The sequence below is a fragment of the Leptonotus elevatus genome, chromosome 2 (genome assembly GCF_054856555.1).
Source record: "Leptonotus elevatus isolate MCC_2025b chromosome 2, RoL_Lele_1.0, whole genome shotgun sequence".
In the NCBI taxonomy this organism is placed as follows: Eukaryota; Metazoa; Chordata; class Actinopteri; order Syngnathiformes; family Syngnathidae; genus Leptonotus; species Leptonotus elevatus.
This window is the reverse complement of record NC_141240.1, coordinates 8,428,587-8,449,651: the sequence shown is the minus strand read 5'-3', so window position 1 is coordinate 8,449,651 and position 21,065 is coordinate 8,428,587. Positions and strand designations below refer to the sequence as shown.

The window sequence follows — 21,065 nt, the reverse complement described above, 5'->3', positions numbered from 1 at the left end:
GGTCACACCTCAGTCAGTGTCGGACATTCCACTTTTCATCCTAAATGAGTCTGTACGGTCTTAGCTTAAAGCAGTTCAAAAGGTTACTCTTCACCATCATTCAATTGTTCACTGGGTGAATCAGTGAATGACGCAATCCAAATGAAATGATCAAATATTCTGTATTTTTTGGAATGATTGCGATAATTGAACATAATCACCATATCCCATGAAATAGCAGCCTTTACTCTAAATGGATGCCTTGTCTGAATGTAAACAAATTGCTTTATTTACTCTTTGCAGTTGACTAAATAAATGTCCCTGACCATTATTTGAGGTGGAAAAAAAAGAGTAGAGTGTTAACACATAGAAAGTCAGTGTAAAATGGAATACAGCATTGAGCAACATGGCCATTACACCTACAGAAAAATAAAAAAGAGTTAGTCCTCGTTTTGTAGCAAACATACAACATGTTGATGACATAGTTGACAGTTGTGCTGATTATTCCCAACAACTGATTTTCACATCCATCTCTGGGATGGATTTTCATGTGGGGGAGTACAGCGATGTTGGCCAAAGTCTTAATTGACATTCATAAAAGCCGACATGCTAATATTTGTTTTCCATGATTTCCATTTATATTGACGACAAGTGTGGTGTGTAAACAGGTGTTTGGTGTGTATTCCCAAAGGGATAGTTTGAAGAAGAAGATGGGGGGAAACCAAATGCACACAAAACATCAATCTTAATGGGTCTGGTGCACCGTACACTGTTTGTGGTCTCAATACAAGCAAATGAAAGATGAAGCACAGGAGGTGGCAGCCTCCAGTTTCCAACCAGTTTGATACTTGATAATAATGGTTTCTTGTGCAGGAGTAATAAGCATTTTTGTGTGTGTTTTATTATCAGGGAGCTAGCAAAGCCCATCCCAGAATTCAGTAGTCCAGGCTCACTTCAGTAGCAACTCATGCTGAAATAAAAGTCACACACCAATGTTTTTTTAAACACCTTTTAATTTCCTTAACACTTTAAAATCATCTGTTGAGCACGAAAGTAGGTTAGACTATGACATTGTGTTAATTGGGTATTGTATTACCTTGTATTTGGGCGCTTATTTTTTACAGCAAAATTTCTCTTCTGTCCTCGGTATAACCTTTAAAAACAAATGGAGGCTTGCTGACTCAAAATACCCGCCAGCTATTGTGGAGCAAAGGACAGTCAGGGAACTTGGAACATGTGAGCAGCGGTGCAGGGCACGCTTTGCATTGTCTTACTAAAGTCTCCAGGCTACGCTGCGATGCAGCACACAAACAAAGCTGCCTGGAAAAATATACAGAATTCTGATGTGAGATTAAAACGCATGCTGAGAGTATTGCCTGTAGACCTTATCATCATTAGAATGATACTCAGTGGAATGTAATCTTCTGTTTAGGTCTAATTTGGATCAGTACCAAATTGAACACAGTCACTGCATGAGCATGATCTGTGGTAATTTTTCTCTTTCCATCTGATCACTTCCTGGTTCACGGAAGTTGACATTGCAAAGACGATGAGAACCTACAATTTCTAATTATAGAGCAGTATGTTTGTTGTAAGTACAATGGTAAAAAAATTTTTTTTTAAATGCATTCCTCAAAGAATATTCTGCCCTTCGGAAGTTCACCGTTTGAATTTGTGCAACCTTAGAGCGCCCTCCAGTGGTTGCTTCGTTCATTGTTTTGCTGAGAAGAGAGAATTCCAATGTGGCAGCACGCAACGCCGACTCGTTTATGTGCTACGCGAACTGTTGGATCCTGTTTCGTTGTTGCTTTGGACAAGAATTGTCCGTAAGTACATGTGATGTTAAGAAAATAACACTGTGTATTCATTTTAGTTAATTTAGGACAGTTATTAGAGATAAAAGACTGTTGTGCAATGTAACTAGCTACTAGCATGAGAGTGTGTCGTGTATAGTTAGCTAATGCACATTGTTTTGTTTTTTTGTTTTTTTTACGACGACCTAAAGAGGATAATGGTCAGAGGCCATTGTTCAAATAAACAGCCCAAAAGGAAAACGAAGTCTGGTTATTTGGAACATCGTTAACTCGCTATCCAGCTGGTGAACTCTAGAAGCTTCGGAGCGAGGACAGCATAAAGAAAATAACTGAATAAATTATACATGTAGCACATTATTAGTGTTTTCTACCGTATGGTTCATGGAGAATGAATTTGAAATTCTGAATTTCTATAGCGACACAGAGAAAACTGAAAATAAATGACCAGATCTTCGCCAAAATTGAAATGACATTATGTCAGCACAAAATGCAATGGACATTGGTTTGCAGTTTTTGTGCACACCTGTATCGTAAATGATGATCAATTAAAGTTAAATTACCACTGATTGTCACACCCACCTAAGTGGGGCGAAATTCGTTCTCCGCATTTGACCCATCCCCTCAGGGAGCGGTGAGCAGCAGCAGGAAATGCGATCAGGAATCATTTGGTGATCCAACCCCCCAATTCCAAACCTTAATGCTGAGTGTCAAGCAGGGCAGCAATGGGTCCCATTTTATATAGTGCTTGGTATGACCTGGCCGGGTAATGAACCCACAACCTCCCAGTCTCAGGGTGGACACTCTACCACTAGGCCACTGATTGGGGTTATGTTAGACACAACCCCAATTCCTCATTCGACAAATCAGGACGAAGCACGTCCTTCCAGCACCTGTAGAAATAATATTAACCATCTACAATGTTTTTGTTCAGCACAAAATGTCTTCAAGAGTTACTTAAAGATGACCATATGTTATGTTTAATTTTCGTTCATGTTTACATATACTCTAAAAAGAGAATTGTTGAATCAATTTAAGATTACAAATTGAATTGTTGGCCAACTTAATAAAATTGCCTCAATTGGTAACACCTGATTGAATTAAATTAATCCAAAGTGAATATATTAAGTTAATATATTCACTTTGGATTTACTTGATTCTATTAAGTTTGAACTCATAATTAATTAAACTTAATTATTCACTTTGGATTCACTTAATTCAATCGTGTGTTACCAATTTTATTATTAATATATTAATATTATTTAAATAAGTTTGTAATCTTAAATTGGTTCAACAATTCCCTTTTTTAGAGTGTGCATCATATCATATACTGTATGTTCTACTATATAGCTAAATGACCTGTACATGTATTTATCTTTTGTCCAAATATGCCAGTAATAAAGAAAACAAATTCCAATTATAGTTTGGGTTTAAGCCCTCATGTCATCAGCTCGGAATGATCGTAGTTGTCACTCAGCACACAGGAAGTCTGCTAAACCGTTTTCTGTTTTGGTCATGTGACCTAAGGCCAATATAATAACTCACATTTTACTTGGCTGGGGAGAAAAGCCTTAATACCTGACACATTTTTTGTGAACCAATATTTATTGATATATGATAGGACTTCAAAATATAAATAACTGTACACTTTATTGGGTATTTCATCAAACGCAGTCAAACCATTTTGATGACCAAAAGAAGCAAACAAAGAAACAACACCCCTGCCAAACAACAGAGCTTAACTATTTTGATTTTTGTTGTTGTTTTAGCCTCAAGATTGTAAAGTCTGACAGTTTCAGTTACTCCACTCCTGTCCTTTGCTGACACTGTTGTGTATGATCAGATGGGTCCAACTCCCCTTTGGCAGTTTAGATGATAGGACAAGAATGGACATATGTGGGTCCGCCTTTGGTAAGTGTTAGTTCCAATTTGGACATTGATGCTGTGCTTGCATTTGGAAGAAGAGGGAAAAATACACACACATACACACGATAAACCCCACCATGTATATTTTCATTTCACAAGTTTAGTTTTACATGTATAGTGAAAGCCTGGCTATATCAGAACCTGACAAGACTCATAATTGTTGTAACAGCATAAAACACAATAATAGTATTAAATCATTGTACATAACCAAATGCAAAACCTGATCAGACATTAATATGTGCTATGTATTTTTTAATACTTTAATACTTAATACTGCAAATACAGTAAATGGATGCATTTAGATGGCTTTTTTATTGCCGTTGTGTCAGATTAATATTTGAAATGTTGCTACCTATGGCCAGGTTTTAACAGCAAGATTACACATCTTATCCGACTGATGTTTGACTTCCAAAGAACATCACGCACCGTTAATCCACCAGAGACTTTAAGTAGAACATCGTATTCACCTCTGCATTGAGGAAGCTGTCCATCAATTGACATGAAGCATCTTGTGTGTTGAAGGACACAAAAAAACATTATAACCATATACAGTACGTCCATGAAAATAACTTCACTTCTGATAACAATTTGACCTAGTCCGGGTATAAGATGAAGCCAGAGAAGGTGCTGTACTTGTTATTATTGCCTCCATGAGCTTTGCCGCCATCCAGTTTCACGTACACTTCGTCGCCCGAGTCCAAGTGCAACACGGCACTGTTGCTGGCGTAGTCATAGTTTTGGTCTGCATCCTGAGCTATGGCACTGGCTCGGACCTGGGAAATCGAGGAGAGTATTTGATATTATACAACATCTTTTATAAAGCTGCTGTACTAAAGGGAAATTATTCATTCTTGAAAGATTTTATTTAAATATTTGGTTTATAGACCATTTAAATAATGGCCTAAATGCTTATCTGCCAATTCTCCCTCCCCTTAGCAAAATTCATCCACATTATTACGCAACACCTGATGATACATCATCAGTGGAAAACAAGAACGTGCGCACAGCTCCCTGTGCTCAGAACTAAATCCTATCTCCTCACTATAATTTCATGTTGACGCCTGGTGCTGTTATGTTATTGTTTTCGTGCGTAAAAGTGCACCTTTTGTTGAGCAGAGTGGTCTTTTCATTGTAGCCTATACATGCAGTAATCAAATCGTTTTTTGTTTGTTTTTGTCAAAAGTTGCCTATACATCCAATTTACAATTAGTAACTCACCTGTCCATTTTTACACAAGTCGGCCCACATGCTGGTTCCGTCTCCTCCTCGCATCAGCACATGATAAGTGAAGTAATAGATCCCGGACACATGGCAGGTGAACTTCCCGGTGCTCGGATCGTAGAGGTTCCCCAAGTTTGTAATCACGTCGTCAAACCTCAGCACCTCGTATCCTTCGTGGGGGTTCTTAAGACCAACATAAAAAGCGACCCGGTTCCCGCTGTTTGTAGAGTTCGTACCGTCTGTTTCGCTGTGCTCTGCCGCTGCTCCGGTTAAAGCGGGGAAGGCGAGTTTGCTGCCGCCGCGCTCCCCCGGTGGACCCCTGGGGCCCGGGGGTCCTGGTTCTCCCGGCGGACCTCTGAGTCCCGGTTTTCCCGGTCGCCCCGGTTCCCCGCGGCTACCTTGCGCCATCGGTGGTAGTGGCGCGATGCCGTTGACGGTCTGGGTTTCCTCCCCGGCGGCGGCTCCCCCGGGCTTGGCGGTGTAAGGGTCGCATACCATCCGACAGGTGCCCATCATCTCGTAGTAATGAGCGGAGGTCTCCGAGGAGCGCAGGAGGAGAAGCGGCACCGCAATGGCCAGAGCCAGCAGAACCATCACGACAGCGGTGACCACAGCCAACAGTGACCACTTCCTCCGCGCGGTTCGGAGACCAAGGGACGACAGAAAATCCGCGGAGCCTCGGTGCGGGGTAATGATGAAAGAGGGTGAAAGACTTTTCCAAAGACAATAAAATAAGATCAAGTTAGTCGAGCGCGCATCACTCGGTCCAACACCTTTCAATGGGAAAGAGCGCCTTATTTGGAACAGTCTGGATGTTGCGCACTGGCAGATGCGCTCATGCAGCCCAGATGCGTCCAACAGCAGAGGTGCCGAAGACGAAACCGGAAAACGATACGAGGCTTTGGTTTCAAATTAAAACAGCAGCAGCATCAAGCACCACCTGTCTAGTATGGCCAAGACAAATGTATCCAATAAAAAGATCAATCATAATGAAACAAATCCAAATATCTGAATATTGATCTTCTGTATGTCAAAAAGGAGAAACAGGAAGTAGGCTATATACCTACTTACAACTTGACATATGGCTGACTCGAGGGATCACAATCTGAGGTTATTTAAAATAGGCTTAAGAAGAAGTCAACCCAGAATTTTTCTTGACAAAGCAGCCCCTAGACAAAACACAGTATTCTGGTTAATATTGCGTTTGTGGAATATGAATAAAGTAGCAAAAATACACCCATTTTTATCCATTGCCACTTGTTGTTGATTAAAAATGACATCACAGTTGCTCAGGTAAGAACCAATCATGGCTCACCTCTTTTCTGAAGCTGCACTATGATTGGTCATTACCTGAGCTCTGAACAACTGTGATGTCATTTTCAGTCGACAGCAAGTGGCAAAATGACCGCTCCTGAGATGGATAAAATGTGTGGATTTTTTTACTTAATTAATATTCCGTAAATGTAATATTAACCAGAATGCTGTGTTTAGATTATAGTGGGGGCTAATACAATTATTGTAAAGGGAAAAAAATGGGTTGACTTCCCCATTTAAGACTGCCTAAATTGGTTCAATGATATACAGACATGCGCATATTTTACCTTTATTTAAAAAAATGTTTTCCATGCATCTGGTTAGGAAGCATGTCCTTGTAGTCTCCCCAGTAGCGCTGATGAAAAATTGTGGCCCCCTTATTACTAAAATTGCCCATTCCTGGTACTGGGAGAAGCTACGCAGTTTTTAATCTAATTAGTTTTGACAGTGTATTTCAATGCAAAATCTATACAATCATAGATTGATTACTATACATTAAGGATGTAATGATATCCAAACGTCACAATATTATCATGATATGAACTTCATGATACGATAATTATCACAAAATATTGTGGGGAGGATGGCGATATTAAAAAAGGTCACAATATTGTAAAAAAAATTATAAAATAGTTTATACTAAAAAAGGTTCAGTATTGTGCTTTAGTACATAACAGCAATGAACATAAACAACATACAATATCTACTAACACTTAATATTGAGGCACTTACTTTCTAATGCACACACACATTGAGTTCCTCCATATATCGACTCGATTCACAAGCATATTATTACATTCCCTTTCATCTGACGATTAGCGTGGATTTTAAACATAGAAGGGCAAAAACATGCTATACGAAAATTAAACTGCACTAAAAAACTAGAGAGGGTGCTAGAACTGCACAAATGCAAATCAACTTGACATTTTTAACAGATGTTCTGCTTTTAATATCATGGCATGACAACAACAATATTGTGGCAGTTTTAATATCGCAATATCACAATATTGCCATTATCGTTACATCCCTACTATACATACATACATACATACTATAAATGGTAAATGGACTGAATTTATAGGCTATAGTGCTTTCTACACCATATGGTGCTCAAAGCACTTTACAGTGGTCACATTCACCCACCACACTTATACATCTGTATGTTCGCCTCTTGCTGATTTGCTTAAATCTAACAAATGACTAATTGAGTGTGTTTGTGACTGGGGGCTATTTCGACGGGACTATAATCCTGGAATGTGAAAAGACAATAGTATAGATTGATAGAGAGTCGGTGAAGGGAATGGAGTGTGACTTACACAGGTAGAGATCCTCATAGAAAACTCTTTGAACAACCACCGTTGTTGCTCTATGTTCTATGTTGATATTGCCTTGCTGTGTTGTTGTTCTTCGCAAGAGTATTAAATAATCATTGAGCATATCCAGGTGTCAGATATTATTAAGTCGTTTTAAAGGGGCATTGTGGAGTTTGTCTCTATTTTACTCGAGACTGCCACCTCTGGCCTAAAGCGCAACTGCAGCCTTTCTGTCAAGCTCGTGCATGGTGCACGTGTGAGTATGTGCGCTCGAATAAGCGCTTTGTTTTGTTTTCAGTTTTCTTGGAGTCTGAGCTGGTGTTTGGTCTGTTTCCGAAGCCGCGCCTTTTGTTTTTTTCATTCCATCCCAATTGTGTCGTTATACGCTAACTCGATGAGCATGATGCCCCGAACAATCAACACTGAAGGGAAGATACAAGTTGATCGGCACAGTCACAGTTAAAAGGTCAGGGCTCTTTGTACTCATCTGGGCATTGGTGCATGATGTAGAAAAAGCTTCAACAATAACATTTTAAACTCCACAATGCCAATTTTAACTGTAGGCTCAATAGCATAGTCACATGCCCTATTCCGTTTTATACACAGTGCATGAAGATATGCCAGGCTATTATAGTGTCACAATTTGTATCACTGTGGAAAAAGTGTTTATGTTTGTTTTGTTCAGGAAAATCCAATTGGGTTTTGAAAATATGTTTGAACCTGCATGACATTCAGCAGTTGAGTCTGCCTATAGCACGCTGTTATGAAATCATTTTCTGAAAATAGGCTACATAATGCCTGAAAATAAAATGTAATAAAACTCAATAATGTAATAATTTCACCAATATTGTAATAGAAAAAATCCTGACTGATATTGTAATAAAATGTTTACCAATAATGTAATACCTAAGTTTTCTACATTTTGTGTTTGGGGAATCGAAGATTGTGTTAAATGTTCCAAAATTGAATTCAACCCCGAAAGTGTATATTTAACACTGATTTAAATGGAGGTCAGTGTTGGAGTTATTTGACAAAATTATTTTAATTATTGTCGAACCAACTGTTCAGCAAGTTAATCAAAGTAAGCTCCGCCCACTTGAGTCGAAGTGCTCTGCGCAAAGGCTTCTGAGATATGATATAAGGTACAAGTATCAAATGGCCAAAGGAAGACTGATGTTTGTGACATGAAGTGGCCAACTGCATTGGTCACCCATGCACTCCACCTGCCTCCCCCAGTCATAGGCCGGGGAGTGGGCTGATAATGAATGTAAGGAACGGAACAGACATGTCACCACCTGTGAGTCCAAGCTCCCAGACTGCGGAAATATATTGGACATCTTTTTTCATGAGGTCAAGTCTAACGGGCCCTGAATTTAGATTCTTGGGGGGAATTAAGATTCTGTAACTTTACACAGAACCTCATTAGCGCATACAGATTTACAGGGGTTAATAGCCATTTTGGTACATACAGAATCTTTTGCCACTCGGGCAGCTGTGCACTTACAATGCACATCAGTTGTATTGCATGTGCTTTATAGTGCAGGTGTTTCATGTTTATTAAAACTCGAAATATCTATTAAAGTACTGATTGGATTTGTTCACATTTTTACATGAAGGAGCAAAACTACTAAAACACATGTTGGAAACCAAGCACCTGAAATTGGAGCATAGTCCTCACATCCACCATAAGACTTTAGAGCTCAAGGTGGCAAAATCTTCTGAGGATGAACAGAAGGCTTTACTGAAGCCTGGTGGTCACACCAGCAGAACCCGACACCCCCCCACACAAGCAATTTCAAATTATGTTGCGCTCAGCTTTTACTCCTGAAAACATGACTAGCACGGAGAAATGGCATGAAAGCCATGAAAAATCAGAAGGGTAAAGCAAAATTGAGATTCATTTTCAGGAAGGTCCTGGCAAATTCGAGAACTACATTGACAGCACCATTATCATGCATTGTTTTGCTCACTCACTGAAAGATATATACATATATATTTTTACAAAACCTAGAAAAATTCAGATTTAGGCAAACAGTCGCCTTTTTGTTCCCGACTATGTTAAAAGACAGCACAAATGACCTTTATTCAGGATTAGTACAGTGAACTGTATCTTCCGGCTATGATGAGCCATGCACGACACTCTGTCCACATTATGCACTGCTGCTGCCCTGTGGCACTGTCGCGCTTTTTTGCCACATTGCATGGGAGTGCACACAAACCATACAGTGACACAATTGCATCAGTCTGTAATTGTCTTCCTATTTGCATTGATGGTTGCCCAGATTTGCATAAAGACAGAAAACACAAGGTCGGTTAACTGCCTGCCATTGCAAATAAAGCTTAAAATTGACTGTACTGACTCTCAGGAATATTATGTAAGATGAGAAAATCATGTTGTAATGTGGAGTGTCACAGGGTATGTGTGAAACTCTTGCTGAGCCACAACAAGACAACTATGCAACTTGCAGCATCAGCTCCTGTCTCAACATGTGACCCTAATCCCCGATGAGGACGCTGAGGACTCCGTTGCCCTGGAAAGCGCATGAAGAAATGTCTTTCTCCATGACACCTTGTGACACTGACGCCCTATCCCATGTCAGCAGAACATTAATATTTTATGACCATGTGCTTTCACTTCTGTGCACCTTAAATGGTTATCCAATAAGTACACTTGTAGCATCTGACTGGAACTACCTTGTCACGCTTCTCAGGGCTGCTGATTCCATCAAAGTTTGTTAATTAGCAATCCAATCATAATCCTCAATTTTTGTTTGAGAGTATGAAGCAGAGGTTGTTTCTTGATTGATTTGACTTGTCAAGCTTATTCAAAGGCGGCATGGGGGAATTTATGGTTATTCACCTCACAGTTCTGAGGCGAGGTATTCCGATCTTTGGCCTTCCTTCTGTGGCGTTGGCTCTATGATCTCCTCGTGCATGAGTGGGTTTTCTCGACATTTCCCCCCTAAGGCCCCCGTCCAGACGGAAGCAAAGCCGGCTTCGTTCCTCAAACAACTCTCGTACACACAGAAGAATTTCAAGACTTGTGTGTGTCCAAAAGAAGACGCTGAGGACGTTTAACGGCTGTAATGTATATGCCAAGTCTGGAGTGGCGCTGTAGCGCAGCCACAGGGAGTTAACGGAAAGCGTACAAGAAGAATCAGCGAAGAAGACGGACACTTAAAACATATTTTTTTATTGCAATCTACAGCACAAACATGGCTTTGCGTGTATCAAAACAACATGAAAAAGTCGAACACAGGAGAAGTGACAATGGCGGGAGATTCAAGTACAACACCACTTGCTGAACGTGGGAATAAAGAAGCAAAAATATTTTGCTGCAAAAGCATAACCAAACTAAGGAGGCTGCGCAAAACGACTACGACACGGCTATCCGCAATTGTTGTTGACAGACTGACGTTTCGCGCGCGCTCATGCGAGAATTGCCACATACGTCATCAATCTGCGACAATGCGTCGTCATCGAACTGCGACCATTACGTCATCACTTTAGGACTATCCTGCGTACGGAGCGCGTTTTGAAATCTTTCCACTCTGGAACCCGGCTTCAAAAGTGATCGGTTTCAAGCTCCGAAACCGCGCCATTGTGTGGACGAACGGCCTAAACGGTAATAAACTTGTGAGGATACATTGAAACGGGCCCTAAAAAAAATATGTTTCTGAGGTTAATTAGCAACTCAAAATCAGTGATTCTCAACTGGTGGATTGGGACCCAAAAGTGGGTCACTGACACTTCAAAAAAATGACAGTACTAATACAATATTCAGATTTTTCAAAACAGTACTGTGGCATACCAAGTTCCACCATCGAATACAATACTGGGTAAGCATCAGGAAGTGTTACTTACTTGTGCTCTAGTCACTAGCTACTCTGTAAACAAACAGTGCATATCAGCCTTTGGGCAGCAGACGTCTTAGCTAGCAATATGCTTTTGGCGGTATATCAAACACATTTGAAACTGCGTTTAAAAAATGTAGCATACTATGTGTATCAGATGCAATTTTTAAACAAAAAAACCCATTGTTGTTAACGTGTATAAAACCGGTCGCTAACATTTGAGAAACACTGTTCTAAACAGTCTGTGAGTGTGAATGGTAGATTGTCTACATGTGTCCTTCGTTTGGCTAGCAACCAGTTCAAGGTATACCCAAAGTCAGCTGGGATAGACCTTTTGCACCGACGTCACATGATCAGCGATAACGGCTGCCCTATGACGGACGGCAGAAGGGAATGACTCTTTAATTGCTTAGCTACTGTTGACTGTTAACGACCCATGGAATCTACTACGTCAACTGAAGTTTGACTGTTGGTTGAAGTGGCACATTTAGTCGGGGCTCATAGAGCGCAATATTTACATAAAATTGGAGATCGCTAGTTTGGAAACAGACTCTTACCTTCGGTCGTCTGCTGTTTTTACCAAGTTAATCAAATGGCCAACTTTTCCGGAATTCACACCGCACGACCTACTAGTTAATGCCTTATCTCCTTACACTGGAGCTGATTTAAAAGCTCGTCCCGGGCTGGGTCTATGGGACGAGATGCTACGCTAATACCCGGGGGACAATATACCTGGTCAAGGGAAATGTACACATTCCGTTCTATATTGACACTGTGATGATGTTATGTTATTATGTTGACTGGCATGGAACAAGCAACATGCAGTATATTAATGATTATGACTCAGAAAGATTGAGATCCAGAGTTTAAAAACTCCAAGCACAAAGACCCCCCCCCCCTACTATAAAACAGTCAAATGCACTCAATAGTTTTGAAGAAGGTACATTTAAAAACTAAGCTGTGTGTGTGCAGTTGGAGTGGACGCTAACTATGTGGCTCGTTAATATGATTGGAAACACGTAATTCGACACCTCTGTTACAATCTTTGTTGGAGTGTACGTTTGTGAGTAAAATATATGAACATTGATCTACTAACCTGGTTAAAAAAAAAAATGATCGCTGCAAATCCACAAATACTGTTAGGGCTGCCTGGAGTCCTTTCGGTTGATTGCTGTAACCCACCAACGACTTTTATCTTCATCAGTAGTAATGTGACAAAAAGCTACGTTTGGTTTACACCCTTCTCTATTTGTACAATCGACCGCACAGCAAGATATGACCATTTTAGAACATAATCGATTACAGGACTATACGCTGTACGAGTTTCAATGGTGTCAATATAGGCAAGTGGTTCTCTTGCCGTCCAATGTTCCGGAGGGGGCGTTCCTATCAGGGCTGTGACATCACGTGCAAAAGGTACATAGACTATCCCAGTGAGGACCAGTGATGCAGAAAACGGGTGAATAGATGGAGTTTATTTATTATTGTGTGGTTTCTACAGAGAGACTAGTGACTGGTGCCTAAGGAAATTGCAAATGTTTTTCAAAGAAATGGGAGACAAACAAGTGGCCATGCCAGAACGGGAGTGACAAGAGGGCAGGACAGCAGGCATGCAGTTGTGTGTGTATGTGTGTGCGTGGGGGGGGGGGGGTGCGTGGGGGTGTGCGTGTGTGTGGGTGTGGGTGTGTGCGTGTGTGTGAGCATGGGTGTATGTGTGGGTGCGTGACAGTAATGCACTGCTGTGAGCCGGAGGGATTCAACCTTTTGCAAGTGGCAAAGGCAGGCATGATGAAGTCATGTTGACAGTCTGTAACCTTCGGTCAGACATCCTTTAACACAATTTTGGGTTTTGTTCATGATTCTAATCCCAGGGCCAGTTGATCAAATAGCCAACACCAAATTAAGATGAAGAAAATGCAATAGCCCAATACTGTTCAGTAAAAATAATGAAACCACATGAGACATTTGTCTTCATCATGAAGCTCAGGGCATGTTGTTGCTTCTTGGAGGAAACTAGCCCTCAGTCGACCATGTGCAAGCAGAGAGCCCTGGGTGCTAAGTATGTGATAATTGTGTGCAGCTCTCAGACATGACAGCTCAGCATGACGACAACAAAGATCTCATAAATATTTGGAGTCACACTTGAAAAAAACCGGCCACCCCTCTTATACTTCCATTTGGAAGAATAATGTATGTCAAAAGTCTCATTCTCACTGATATGCAATAAGAATTCAACATCCTGCGGGCGGAGTCAATTTAAATTCAAATCATCCACTGAATTGAATTGAGTTCCGAAATTCTGAATTCTGCCCAGCCCTGCTTCGCATTATATAATTTAGAATTTCATGTTTGTGGAATTTGTATCATGTCCTTGACATTTGATAAGAATTGATGCTCCATAAATATGTGTATATTAATCGATATTGGATTGAATAGAATCAAAACATTTTTTTTATCTAAAATTCAGGAAATTAAGATACCCAGCCCTAGTATGTACAAATCATGTTTTTCATTGGCACACGCGACGACACCCCTGGGACGTATCAAGGACTTGCTGAGTGGAGGACCTAAAGCCGCCAGCCGCCAGCCGCTTTCTTCATGTTATTATGCTGCTCATTAGTGCGCCAGTATTTTAGTCGCACACTAAGGCAGGCTCATCAAATTGTTGTAAAGCTGTATTGTTGTATGACACCTCAGACACGTGTGTTTTCTGTGTCTTAGCTTGCTATTATATTATATCGAGTCAATCAAATGATGAAATGGTGACAAATACCCATAGGACTGCTCACACGCCCGTTCCAATGTTATCTTCCTCAAACATGTGGGGGGCGCGGACAGGGCGTGGCTTCGGCACTGTCGTCATCATACCAGGAAGAGAAACAGCAGCGGTGTGAGTAAGCGCCACAACAACTTACTTCTCCAACTACTATATTTCTCTATTGTATCAATTTATACGTTATAGGAATTTTGGTTTGACCTCACGAAAAATCGTCTGTCATCCAACGACTTCACATGTTTGAAAACCCTACTTTATTGAAGTTAACTTTGCTCGATTTGGCGACCAAGGACATCAGGCATGGCGCCATTACTTGAGCTAGTTCTTTTTCGATTTAAGAGCCGTCTTTTGGTAAACCGCTTATTGAACTGCAACGCCAGTGTAATTTACATGGCTAATATAGTTTAGCGGCAACAAAAATAACTGTACTGTGGGATGTCAAAGGAAACGTTTGCGTGCTGATTCAGAATAATTTTGTGCAGTTGGCCAATGTACATTGATATGACACTCATGTTTAACAAATAAGCATACGATTCAAACATCTAATTGTCAAATGAGAATAATATTACAAACAATTAAATAATATGTTTATTACAGTTGGCTTTATTTGTGTATTAGATTTGATGAATTTCCATGTACCTTCAACATTGGGTGACCTATCATGTTTCTACAGTATTATTTGTCTTTTCTGCACCTCATAGTATTACATACTTTGACAGTGCATGCAACCAAGCTGATGCAGGACATGTCATTTGAAATACAGAGATAATAGAATCATGCAACAGTTTAATGGATGTAACCACAACTCAATGTTGAGAATAATTAGTCACACCATGGCTTCATTTGTGTTAACAAAGTTAAAGGTGCCTCTTCACTCTTATTTGTCAGTCCACCATGCCTGACGAGATGCAACGAGCTTTAATCCAGAGAGGAGGCGACACAGGCAGCTGCTGGCCTCTTGAACTTAAAACGGGCGTTGTTGGGATCCTGGGTACCGGTGACTTTTCCCGCTCGCTTGCCAGAAGACTGGTGGCCTCTGGCTACCAGGTGGTGGTGGGGAGTCGAACCCCCAAACACTCTGTTGCTCTCTTCCCAGAACAAACGGAGGTGAGACACAATTGTCTTAATGTATGCTTACATATTACACCTAGGGGTGCACCGATCGATCGGCCTGACGATTTATCGGCCTCGATTTCCTCAATTTTAGAAGATCAGTGATCAACCGATCCCTTAAAAATAAACTGATCTTTTCCACCAATCTCATCTCCCTCCTCAGAGGTCTGAAAAAGTCAGCCACTGTCCTGTTCTGCTCTGCTGAGATGACTAATAGGATTTTCATTTTTATTTGAGAGAACTACTTCATGTGCAGTTAAAACAACCCATTTGTATAATTTCACCGATATTGTTCAATGTTTTCCAATAAAACAAGAATGGAACACTGAAGCTATATGTTGCTTGTAATGAAAAAAAATCAGCATTGGCAAAAATCGAGATCGACAGGTCAGACTTTTTAAAAGAACGTTGATCGGCCAGAATTTTTTTATCGGTGCACCCCTAATTACACCTCAGAGTGAAATTATCTTTACACCTTGTTTCATAATGGACTATTTATACTCCTTGTGATAAGAGTTTTGCCCTGCTTCAAGTCTGCTATAATTTTCATGGAATACTGCCCGTGAAAAGCAAAGGTGTTTGTTTGTATGTTCCATCAATCCATTCCTTCCATCTATCCATCAATCCGTCATCATTATTTAAACTGCGCTTGCGTCACTGCTAAATTACAGTTATTTGCCGCTATTTTAGGACTGTTGTGTCAACGTCACACGCAGGGGCAGCGCAAAGCAGACATACAGCCAAATAAAGTAAAAAAAAAAAAAAAACACAGGCATAGTGTGGTGATTGGTGAAATAAACAATTTGCAAACAATTTCCAGATGAACTGGCGCTCTGGATTCCACCCATGGCCGTTAGGGCTCTGTCAGTCCAGTCATTTTGTGGTTCCTTTCTGCAGATTCGTTACAAGCTTCATCAAAATTGTCCAACTGCATAACAGTTCAATTATTCAATAAACACATGAAACAAAACGGCTCGTTTACAACTGGCTGCAAGAAATTAGTGTTTTGCTTCACATGTTCATTGAGAAATTGAGCATTTATGCAGTTGAACAATTTTGATAAAGCTTGTAAATCTGCAGACAGGTAACACAAAATTATTGAACTGACATTGGGAATCATAACAACGGGATGACTTTATAGTCAATGTACAGTACTTCGCACCGGCGGGCACGGATGCGTGCGGTGCGGTGCGGATGACGCATTTGTAGGCTATTTGGAGCGGGACACATATTCACCAACGTTTAAAAATAAATACATTTCTTCACCACCAGCCAATCGGCTTTGGGAACGTACTGCAGACAAACAACTATTCACAGTCGCATTTACATCTATGAACATGTCAATGAACTTAGCATACATGTTTTGGAATGTAAGAGACGATCAGAATAGCTGGAGAAAATCCAAGCAAGGGCAAAACATGCAAACTCATATTGGTTGGGATATGTATTTGAGTTGCTGTCATTAATGGAACAGTCTCCCCCATATTCAAAGTGCCACCCTCTGTCTGTCTGTTATGCCTCCATGAACCAGGAAGTGACCTTCCACCTAATAAATGGAGGGACTTTTATATGTCATTTGGCCTTGTTCTGCACTCCTCTGGGTAACACACTCTAATAATCATTTCCTTCTGCGTCACTCAGGTGACCTCCCAGCTGGAAGCGGCCAGCCAGGCAGACGTGGTGTTCGTGGCCGTCTTCCCTGAGCACCACTCCACCCTGTTGGAGCTGAAGGCGGTGCTGGCTGGAAAGATACTGGTGGACGTTAGCAACGGCTTGCAGATCAAGCAAGGTGGACCATCCCATGCTGAACGACTGGCTGACATGTTTCCCGAGAGCTTCATAGTGAAAGGTTTTAACACCATATCAGCATGGGTGCTTCAGACTGGACCTCGAGATGGAAGCAGGCAGGTAGGACTATTGGAGGCCTTGCGGTATTACTGATGTCTGGGAAATGAAGGAATGCAGCAAGGTTTTTTTTTGTGGTCATCTTTCTTCTGTAGGTTTTCCTGTGCAGTAACAGCAGTAAGGCCAAGAGCACAGTGGTGGCAATGTGTCGCAAGATGGGTTTCTGTCCTGTGGATATGGGCCTGCTCTCCTCTTCTGTGGAGATTGAAAACCTCCCCCTTTATCTGTTTCCTTCCTGGGGCACGGCCATCTTCATCACCCTGATCCTCTTCATCTTCTTCTACCTCTACAACTTTGTCCGTGACGTATTGCATCCCTTCGTCACAGCAGGGAAGAGTGTCTTCTACAAAATGCCCATTGACACTGTCAACGTCACTTTACCCTCCGTCGCCTTGGTGATGCTCGCGCTCGTCTACATGGCGGGCTTGCTTGCCGCATTGCTTCAGCTGTGGCGGGGCACCAAATACGATCGCTTTCCCGGCTGGCTGGACAAGTGGCTCATCAAGAGGAAGCAGCTTGGGTTGTGCAGCTTCCTGTGCGCGGCCATGCACGCCATCTACAGTCTGTGTCTTCCCATGAGGAAGTCGGCTCGCTTCAACTTGCTCAACGCCGCTTTCAAACAGGTGAATGGGAGGCAAATGATATGAGTACACATTGCTTTAAGGCGGCCTATCAATCAATCATGTGCAACCGTGTGGCGTGCAGGTGAAAGAGGGCGTGGAGAACGAGTGGAGTGACGAGGGGGTGTGGCGAATGGAGCTGTATGTCTCAGCGGGCATCATAGCGCTCGGCCTGCTCTCTCTGCTGGCCATCACCTCACTGCCATCCGTGGCTGACAACATCAACTGGCGAGAGTTCAGCTTTGTACAGGTAAGACACAGCAGGTTTAGTGTGGGCGGGATGTGATACGTTGTGGTGTCAGCCACAAAAATAATGCTGACAGATTTTGATTTGTTGCTCAAAACTATGCAAAAACAGCATCTGAGCTGGGTCATTTATCAAAACAAAGTGGCAATAAGGGAAAAGCAGAGAAGGGTAGGTGTAACTTTGAAAAGTTAAAATTGTGAATTGAGTTAAATTACGTATAGTAGTAGACCTGCTAACCATGGGAGTAGACTATCAATAATAGTGTGTTTATGCAATCGGCGAAACAACAGTAAAGAACTCAACTAAGAAAGAAATGACTGAAAAAGAAATGAAATGACACAAAAAAATTTGTGTTGACATTTTAATTGTCACACATAAATGACAAATCCACCCCACCACTACCATACCACGTCACTACCAAAACATGGATGTCAAAATTAGCATTAGGGTTAATTATTTTAGTACAAATTTAGACAATGAAAATGCAAATAAATGTTGAGGGTTCCCGTGAAGATAAATCAAACAATTAGCGTGTTTGCACTTTTGCAGCTGACTCAGTTGGGATGCTAACACTCAAAGCCGCCATCATTGCCGGGGCTCACACATTGCTCTCTCCTCATCCTCGTCCCCTGGGCCCCCCTTTCATCTCGCCACTAAACTAATCCTCCGGCCGTCAGATTAGTCATGTCCCAGCTGCCGGCCAGCAATGAATTATTGCCGTCCTTTCAGCTCGAGCCACCGATGAATGTTCCTGTGCACCGCCGTGCTTCAGGACAGACACTTGATCTTCAATGAGTTGAGTCAACTACTCGCTCAAACGTGTCACTCTAAAAAGTTTTGAGAGACCAAAATCGCCCACATTCAACGTATTTAAGCTTGATGGACGATGCACCAACAGGTAGCCAAAAGTCCTGTCCTGAAAACAGCTCACCTGTGAGATGCCTCTTAATATTTTTGTGTTGCTATTCTTATTTAAATCACACTTGCATTGGTGTAAATTAGGAAATGACACATAAATTTTATTTAAATTTTTTAAAGGGTTAAAAGATCCGTATTATAGCACATGACCAAACCATAGCATTTGTAGACACACGTTAGTGGGCGCCACAATTTACCATCAAATTAAATTAAATGTGTATGTTACTGGTAGCCCTTTAGAAGTTGTTCACATAGAAAAAAAAAAGTTTGGTGACGTATATTAAAGAGTTAAATTTTTTTACCTTAGGTTTCGCAGTTGACACACTTGCTAGAGGCTAATTGATGCTGATTTTCCAGCCTTGCCAGATTTGCCACAGACAAAATAAAAAGCTCATGTTGCAGCGTAGTTATTTTCGGTGCAGAATAGGGATAAGTAGTTTGAGGCTTTGTGAAGCAGAAGTCAATTCCTGTACAGTGGAAAGAGATACATTTCTGGCCTGTGTGATAATGGGGAAGAGCTAGACTATTTTGGAACCCCGACTACTACCTGAGTCAACCTTGGGACGTTTTTGTAATTGTGCCCTCTGGTAATATGGATCGCACCGCTTGGGTCATGAGTCGAAGGTCAGTGTGTTTGCTTGCGGCTCTTGGGTGGCCTATGACCCAGTGAACAGTAGAAACTTTAAATTGGCACAGGTGCAAAACTCTTTCAAGTGATAAACAAAATATTTATGTTGTAAATAAATGAACAATGAATAACCTAAATCTCTTTGACACCCTACAGTCCAGTTTAGGCTACTGCGCCCTGTCCATGGCCACTGTCCATACACTCCTCTTCGGCTGGGACCGTGCCTTTGACCCGAGCCAATACCGCTTCTTCCTGCCACCCACTTTCATTGTGGTCCTTATCCTCCCTGTCTCGGTTCTGTTGGTCCGCCTCCTTCTCCTGCTGCCCTGTATTGCACACCAGCTACGACAGATCCGCCGCGGATGGGAGAGGAGTCCGCACATTTGCTTCGTCCTGCCCAATGATGACTGTTACAACGGCTTTGATAATGTCAGCAATGTTTGAAGAATAGCAAAAAAAACACGTTGGTTTTGGCAACCTTAAGAGCAATGTGTTGCACACATGGAATGTTGTATAAATGTTTGTATTATTTGAATAATTTGAGAAAACAATCATCTTGAAACGTATGACTGTTAAATTGAGTAGGGTGTTGATCCTCAAACTTCATGCACTATGCATTTGAATGAGTAGCTAGTTTGTGGGCGGGAAATTGTCTTCTAATTTATTTGTTCCTGTTGTTACTGACATGTAGTTCTGGCTGCTTGCTTCATATTAATCGGTGCCAAAATCTGTCTGTTCAAACACTGATTGTATTTTGTTTTTGTGTGACTTTTGACAAATATATTTTTTAATCATTGTGTCTGAAGTCCGTTTGTTGTAACATAATTTTGGATTAAAATGATTTTTTACTCAAAATAATTTGAGTGGATTTTATTAGGGTCATGGACAAGCAAGATTGGCCTGGTTTGGTCCATTTGTGCGATGCTGCCATCTAGTGGCACAACAAAATCTCAACGCAAGTACAGTGAATGGTTTTCTGTCTAGTGAATGAGTTACACCTGGACTCGGACTGGACTCTTGATTCTATTCCTAGACGAGATTCCATATGCCCAATTGGCATATGGAATCTCTTACAAGAAATAGTATTGTAATTATTAACAAGCCATGTTTTAAAAACTGATTTAAAAGGTTAGTAGGTAACATGTTTTTATTTACGTTTGAAGTGTCAACAAGTAGGGTTAAAATAGTATAAAGTGTAAAAACGGGAATAGCATTTAAATAGAATATTGAAGCTGGTAAAAGTGAGTCAGATGTACATAAAACAAAAATAAAAGCATCATTACAACTAATATTAATTTGGCAGTGATTTACATTTGAATCATGCTCAAGGGGAATATATTCTTGAATTTGTGGCGGCCCCTAGAGACCAAGACGCATGTTTCTCTAAGGGTGAGCCAGGTTACCCCACCATTTGGCGTCTGTCTCCCGGTTATAACAGAA

The 21,065-nt window shown here is 41.2% G+C and overlaps 2 protein-coding genes across 5 annotated transcripts; one reads left to right on the top strand and one right to left on the bottom strand.

Moving 5' to 3' along the window:
• Positions 1 to 3,447: 3,447 nt before the first annotated feature.
• c1ql2 (complement component 1, q subcomponent-like 2) lies at positions 3,448 to 5,793 on the bottom strand. Its single transcript, XM_086068550.1, has 2 exons — positions 4,935 to 5,793; positions 3,448 to 4,489 (listed from the first exon to the last, which is right to left on the bottom strand). The coding sequence occupies exons 1-2, from the start codon at positions 5,529 to 5,531 to the stop codon at positions 4,310 to 4,312; spliced, it is 777 nt and encodes a 258-aa protein (XP_085924676.1). The 5' UTR covers positions 5,532 to 5,793; the 3' UTR covers positions 3,448 to 4,309.
• Positions 5,794 to 14,245: 8,452 nt separating this feature from the next.
• Positions 14,246 to 20,422, top strand: steap3 (STEAP family member 3, metalloreductase). Of its 4 annotated transcripts, none has more exons than XM_086070129.1 (6): positions 14,246 to 14,308; positions 15,083 to 15,301; positions 16,949 to 17,215; positions 17,308 to 17,835; positions 17,918 to 18,082; positions 19,782 to 20,422. In XM_086070129.1, exons 2-6 carry the CDS (start codon positions 15,089 to 15,091, stop codon positions 20,067 to 20,069), a joined length of 1,461 nt encoding a protein of 486 aa, XP_085926255.1. In that variant the 5' UTR covers positions 14,246 to 14,308; positions 15,083 to 15,088; the 3' UTR covers positions 20,070 to 20,422. The 4 variants fall into 4 exon arrangements, with proteins under 4 accessions (XP_085926255.1, XP_085926256.1, XP_085926258.1 ...); XM_086070130.1 differs by having other exon boundaries at positions 14,267 to 14,312; XM_086070132.1 differs by lacking the exon at positions 14,246 to 14,308 and adding an exon at positions 14,319 to 14,492.
• The last annotated feature ends 643 nt before the right edge of the window (positions 20,423 to 21,065 follow it).

Bases quoted from the DNA above. Each gene is read 5' to 3' on its own strand.
- c1ql2 (XM_086068550.1), bottom strand. From the start codon at position 5,531: ATGGTTCTGCTGGCTCTGGCCATTGCGGTGCCGCTTCTCCTCCTGCGC. The intron at 4,490-4,934 runs GTGAGTTACTAA...TCGATTTCCCAG, and splicing joins ACTTGTGTAAAAATGGACAG to GTCCGAGCCAGTGCCATAGC.
- steap3 (XM_086070129.1), top strand. From the start codon at position 15,089: ATGCCTGACGAGATGCAACGAGCTTTAATCCAGAGAGGAGGCGACACA. The intron at 17,836-17,917 runs GTGAATGGGAGG...TGTGGCGTGCAG, and splicing joins TCAACGCCGCTTTCAAACAG to GTGAAAGAGGGCGTGGAGAA. The intron at 18,083-19,781 runs GTAAGACACAGC...GACACCCTACAG, and splicing joins GAGAGTTCAGCTTTGTACAG to TCCAGTTTAGGCTACTGCGC.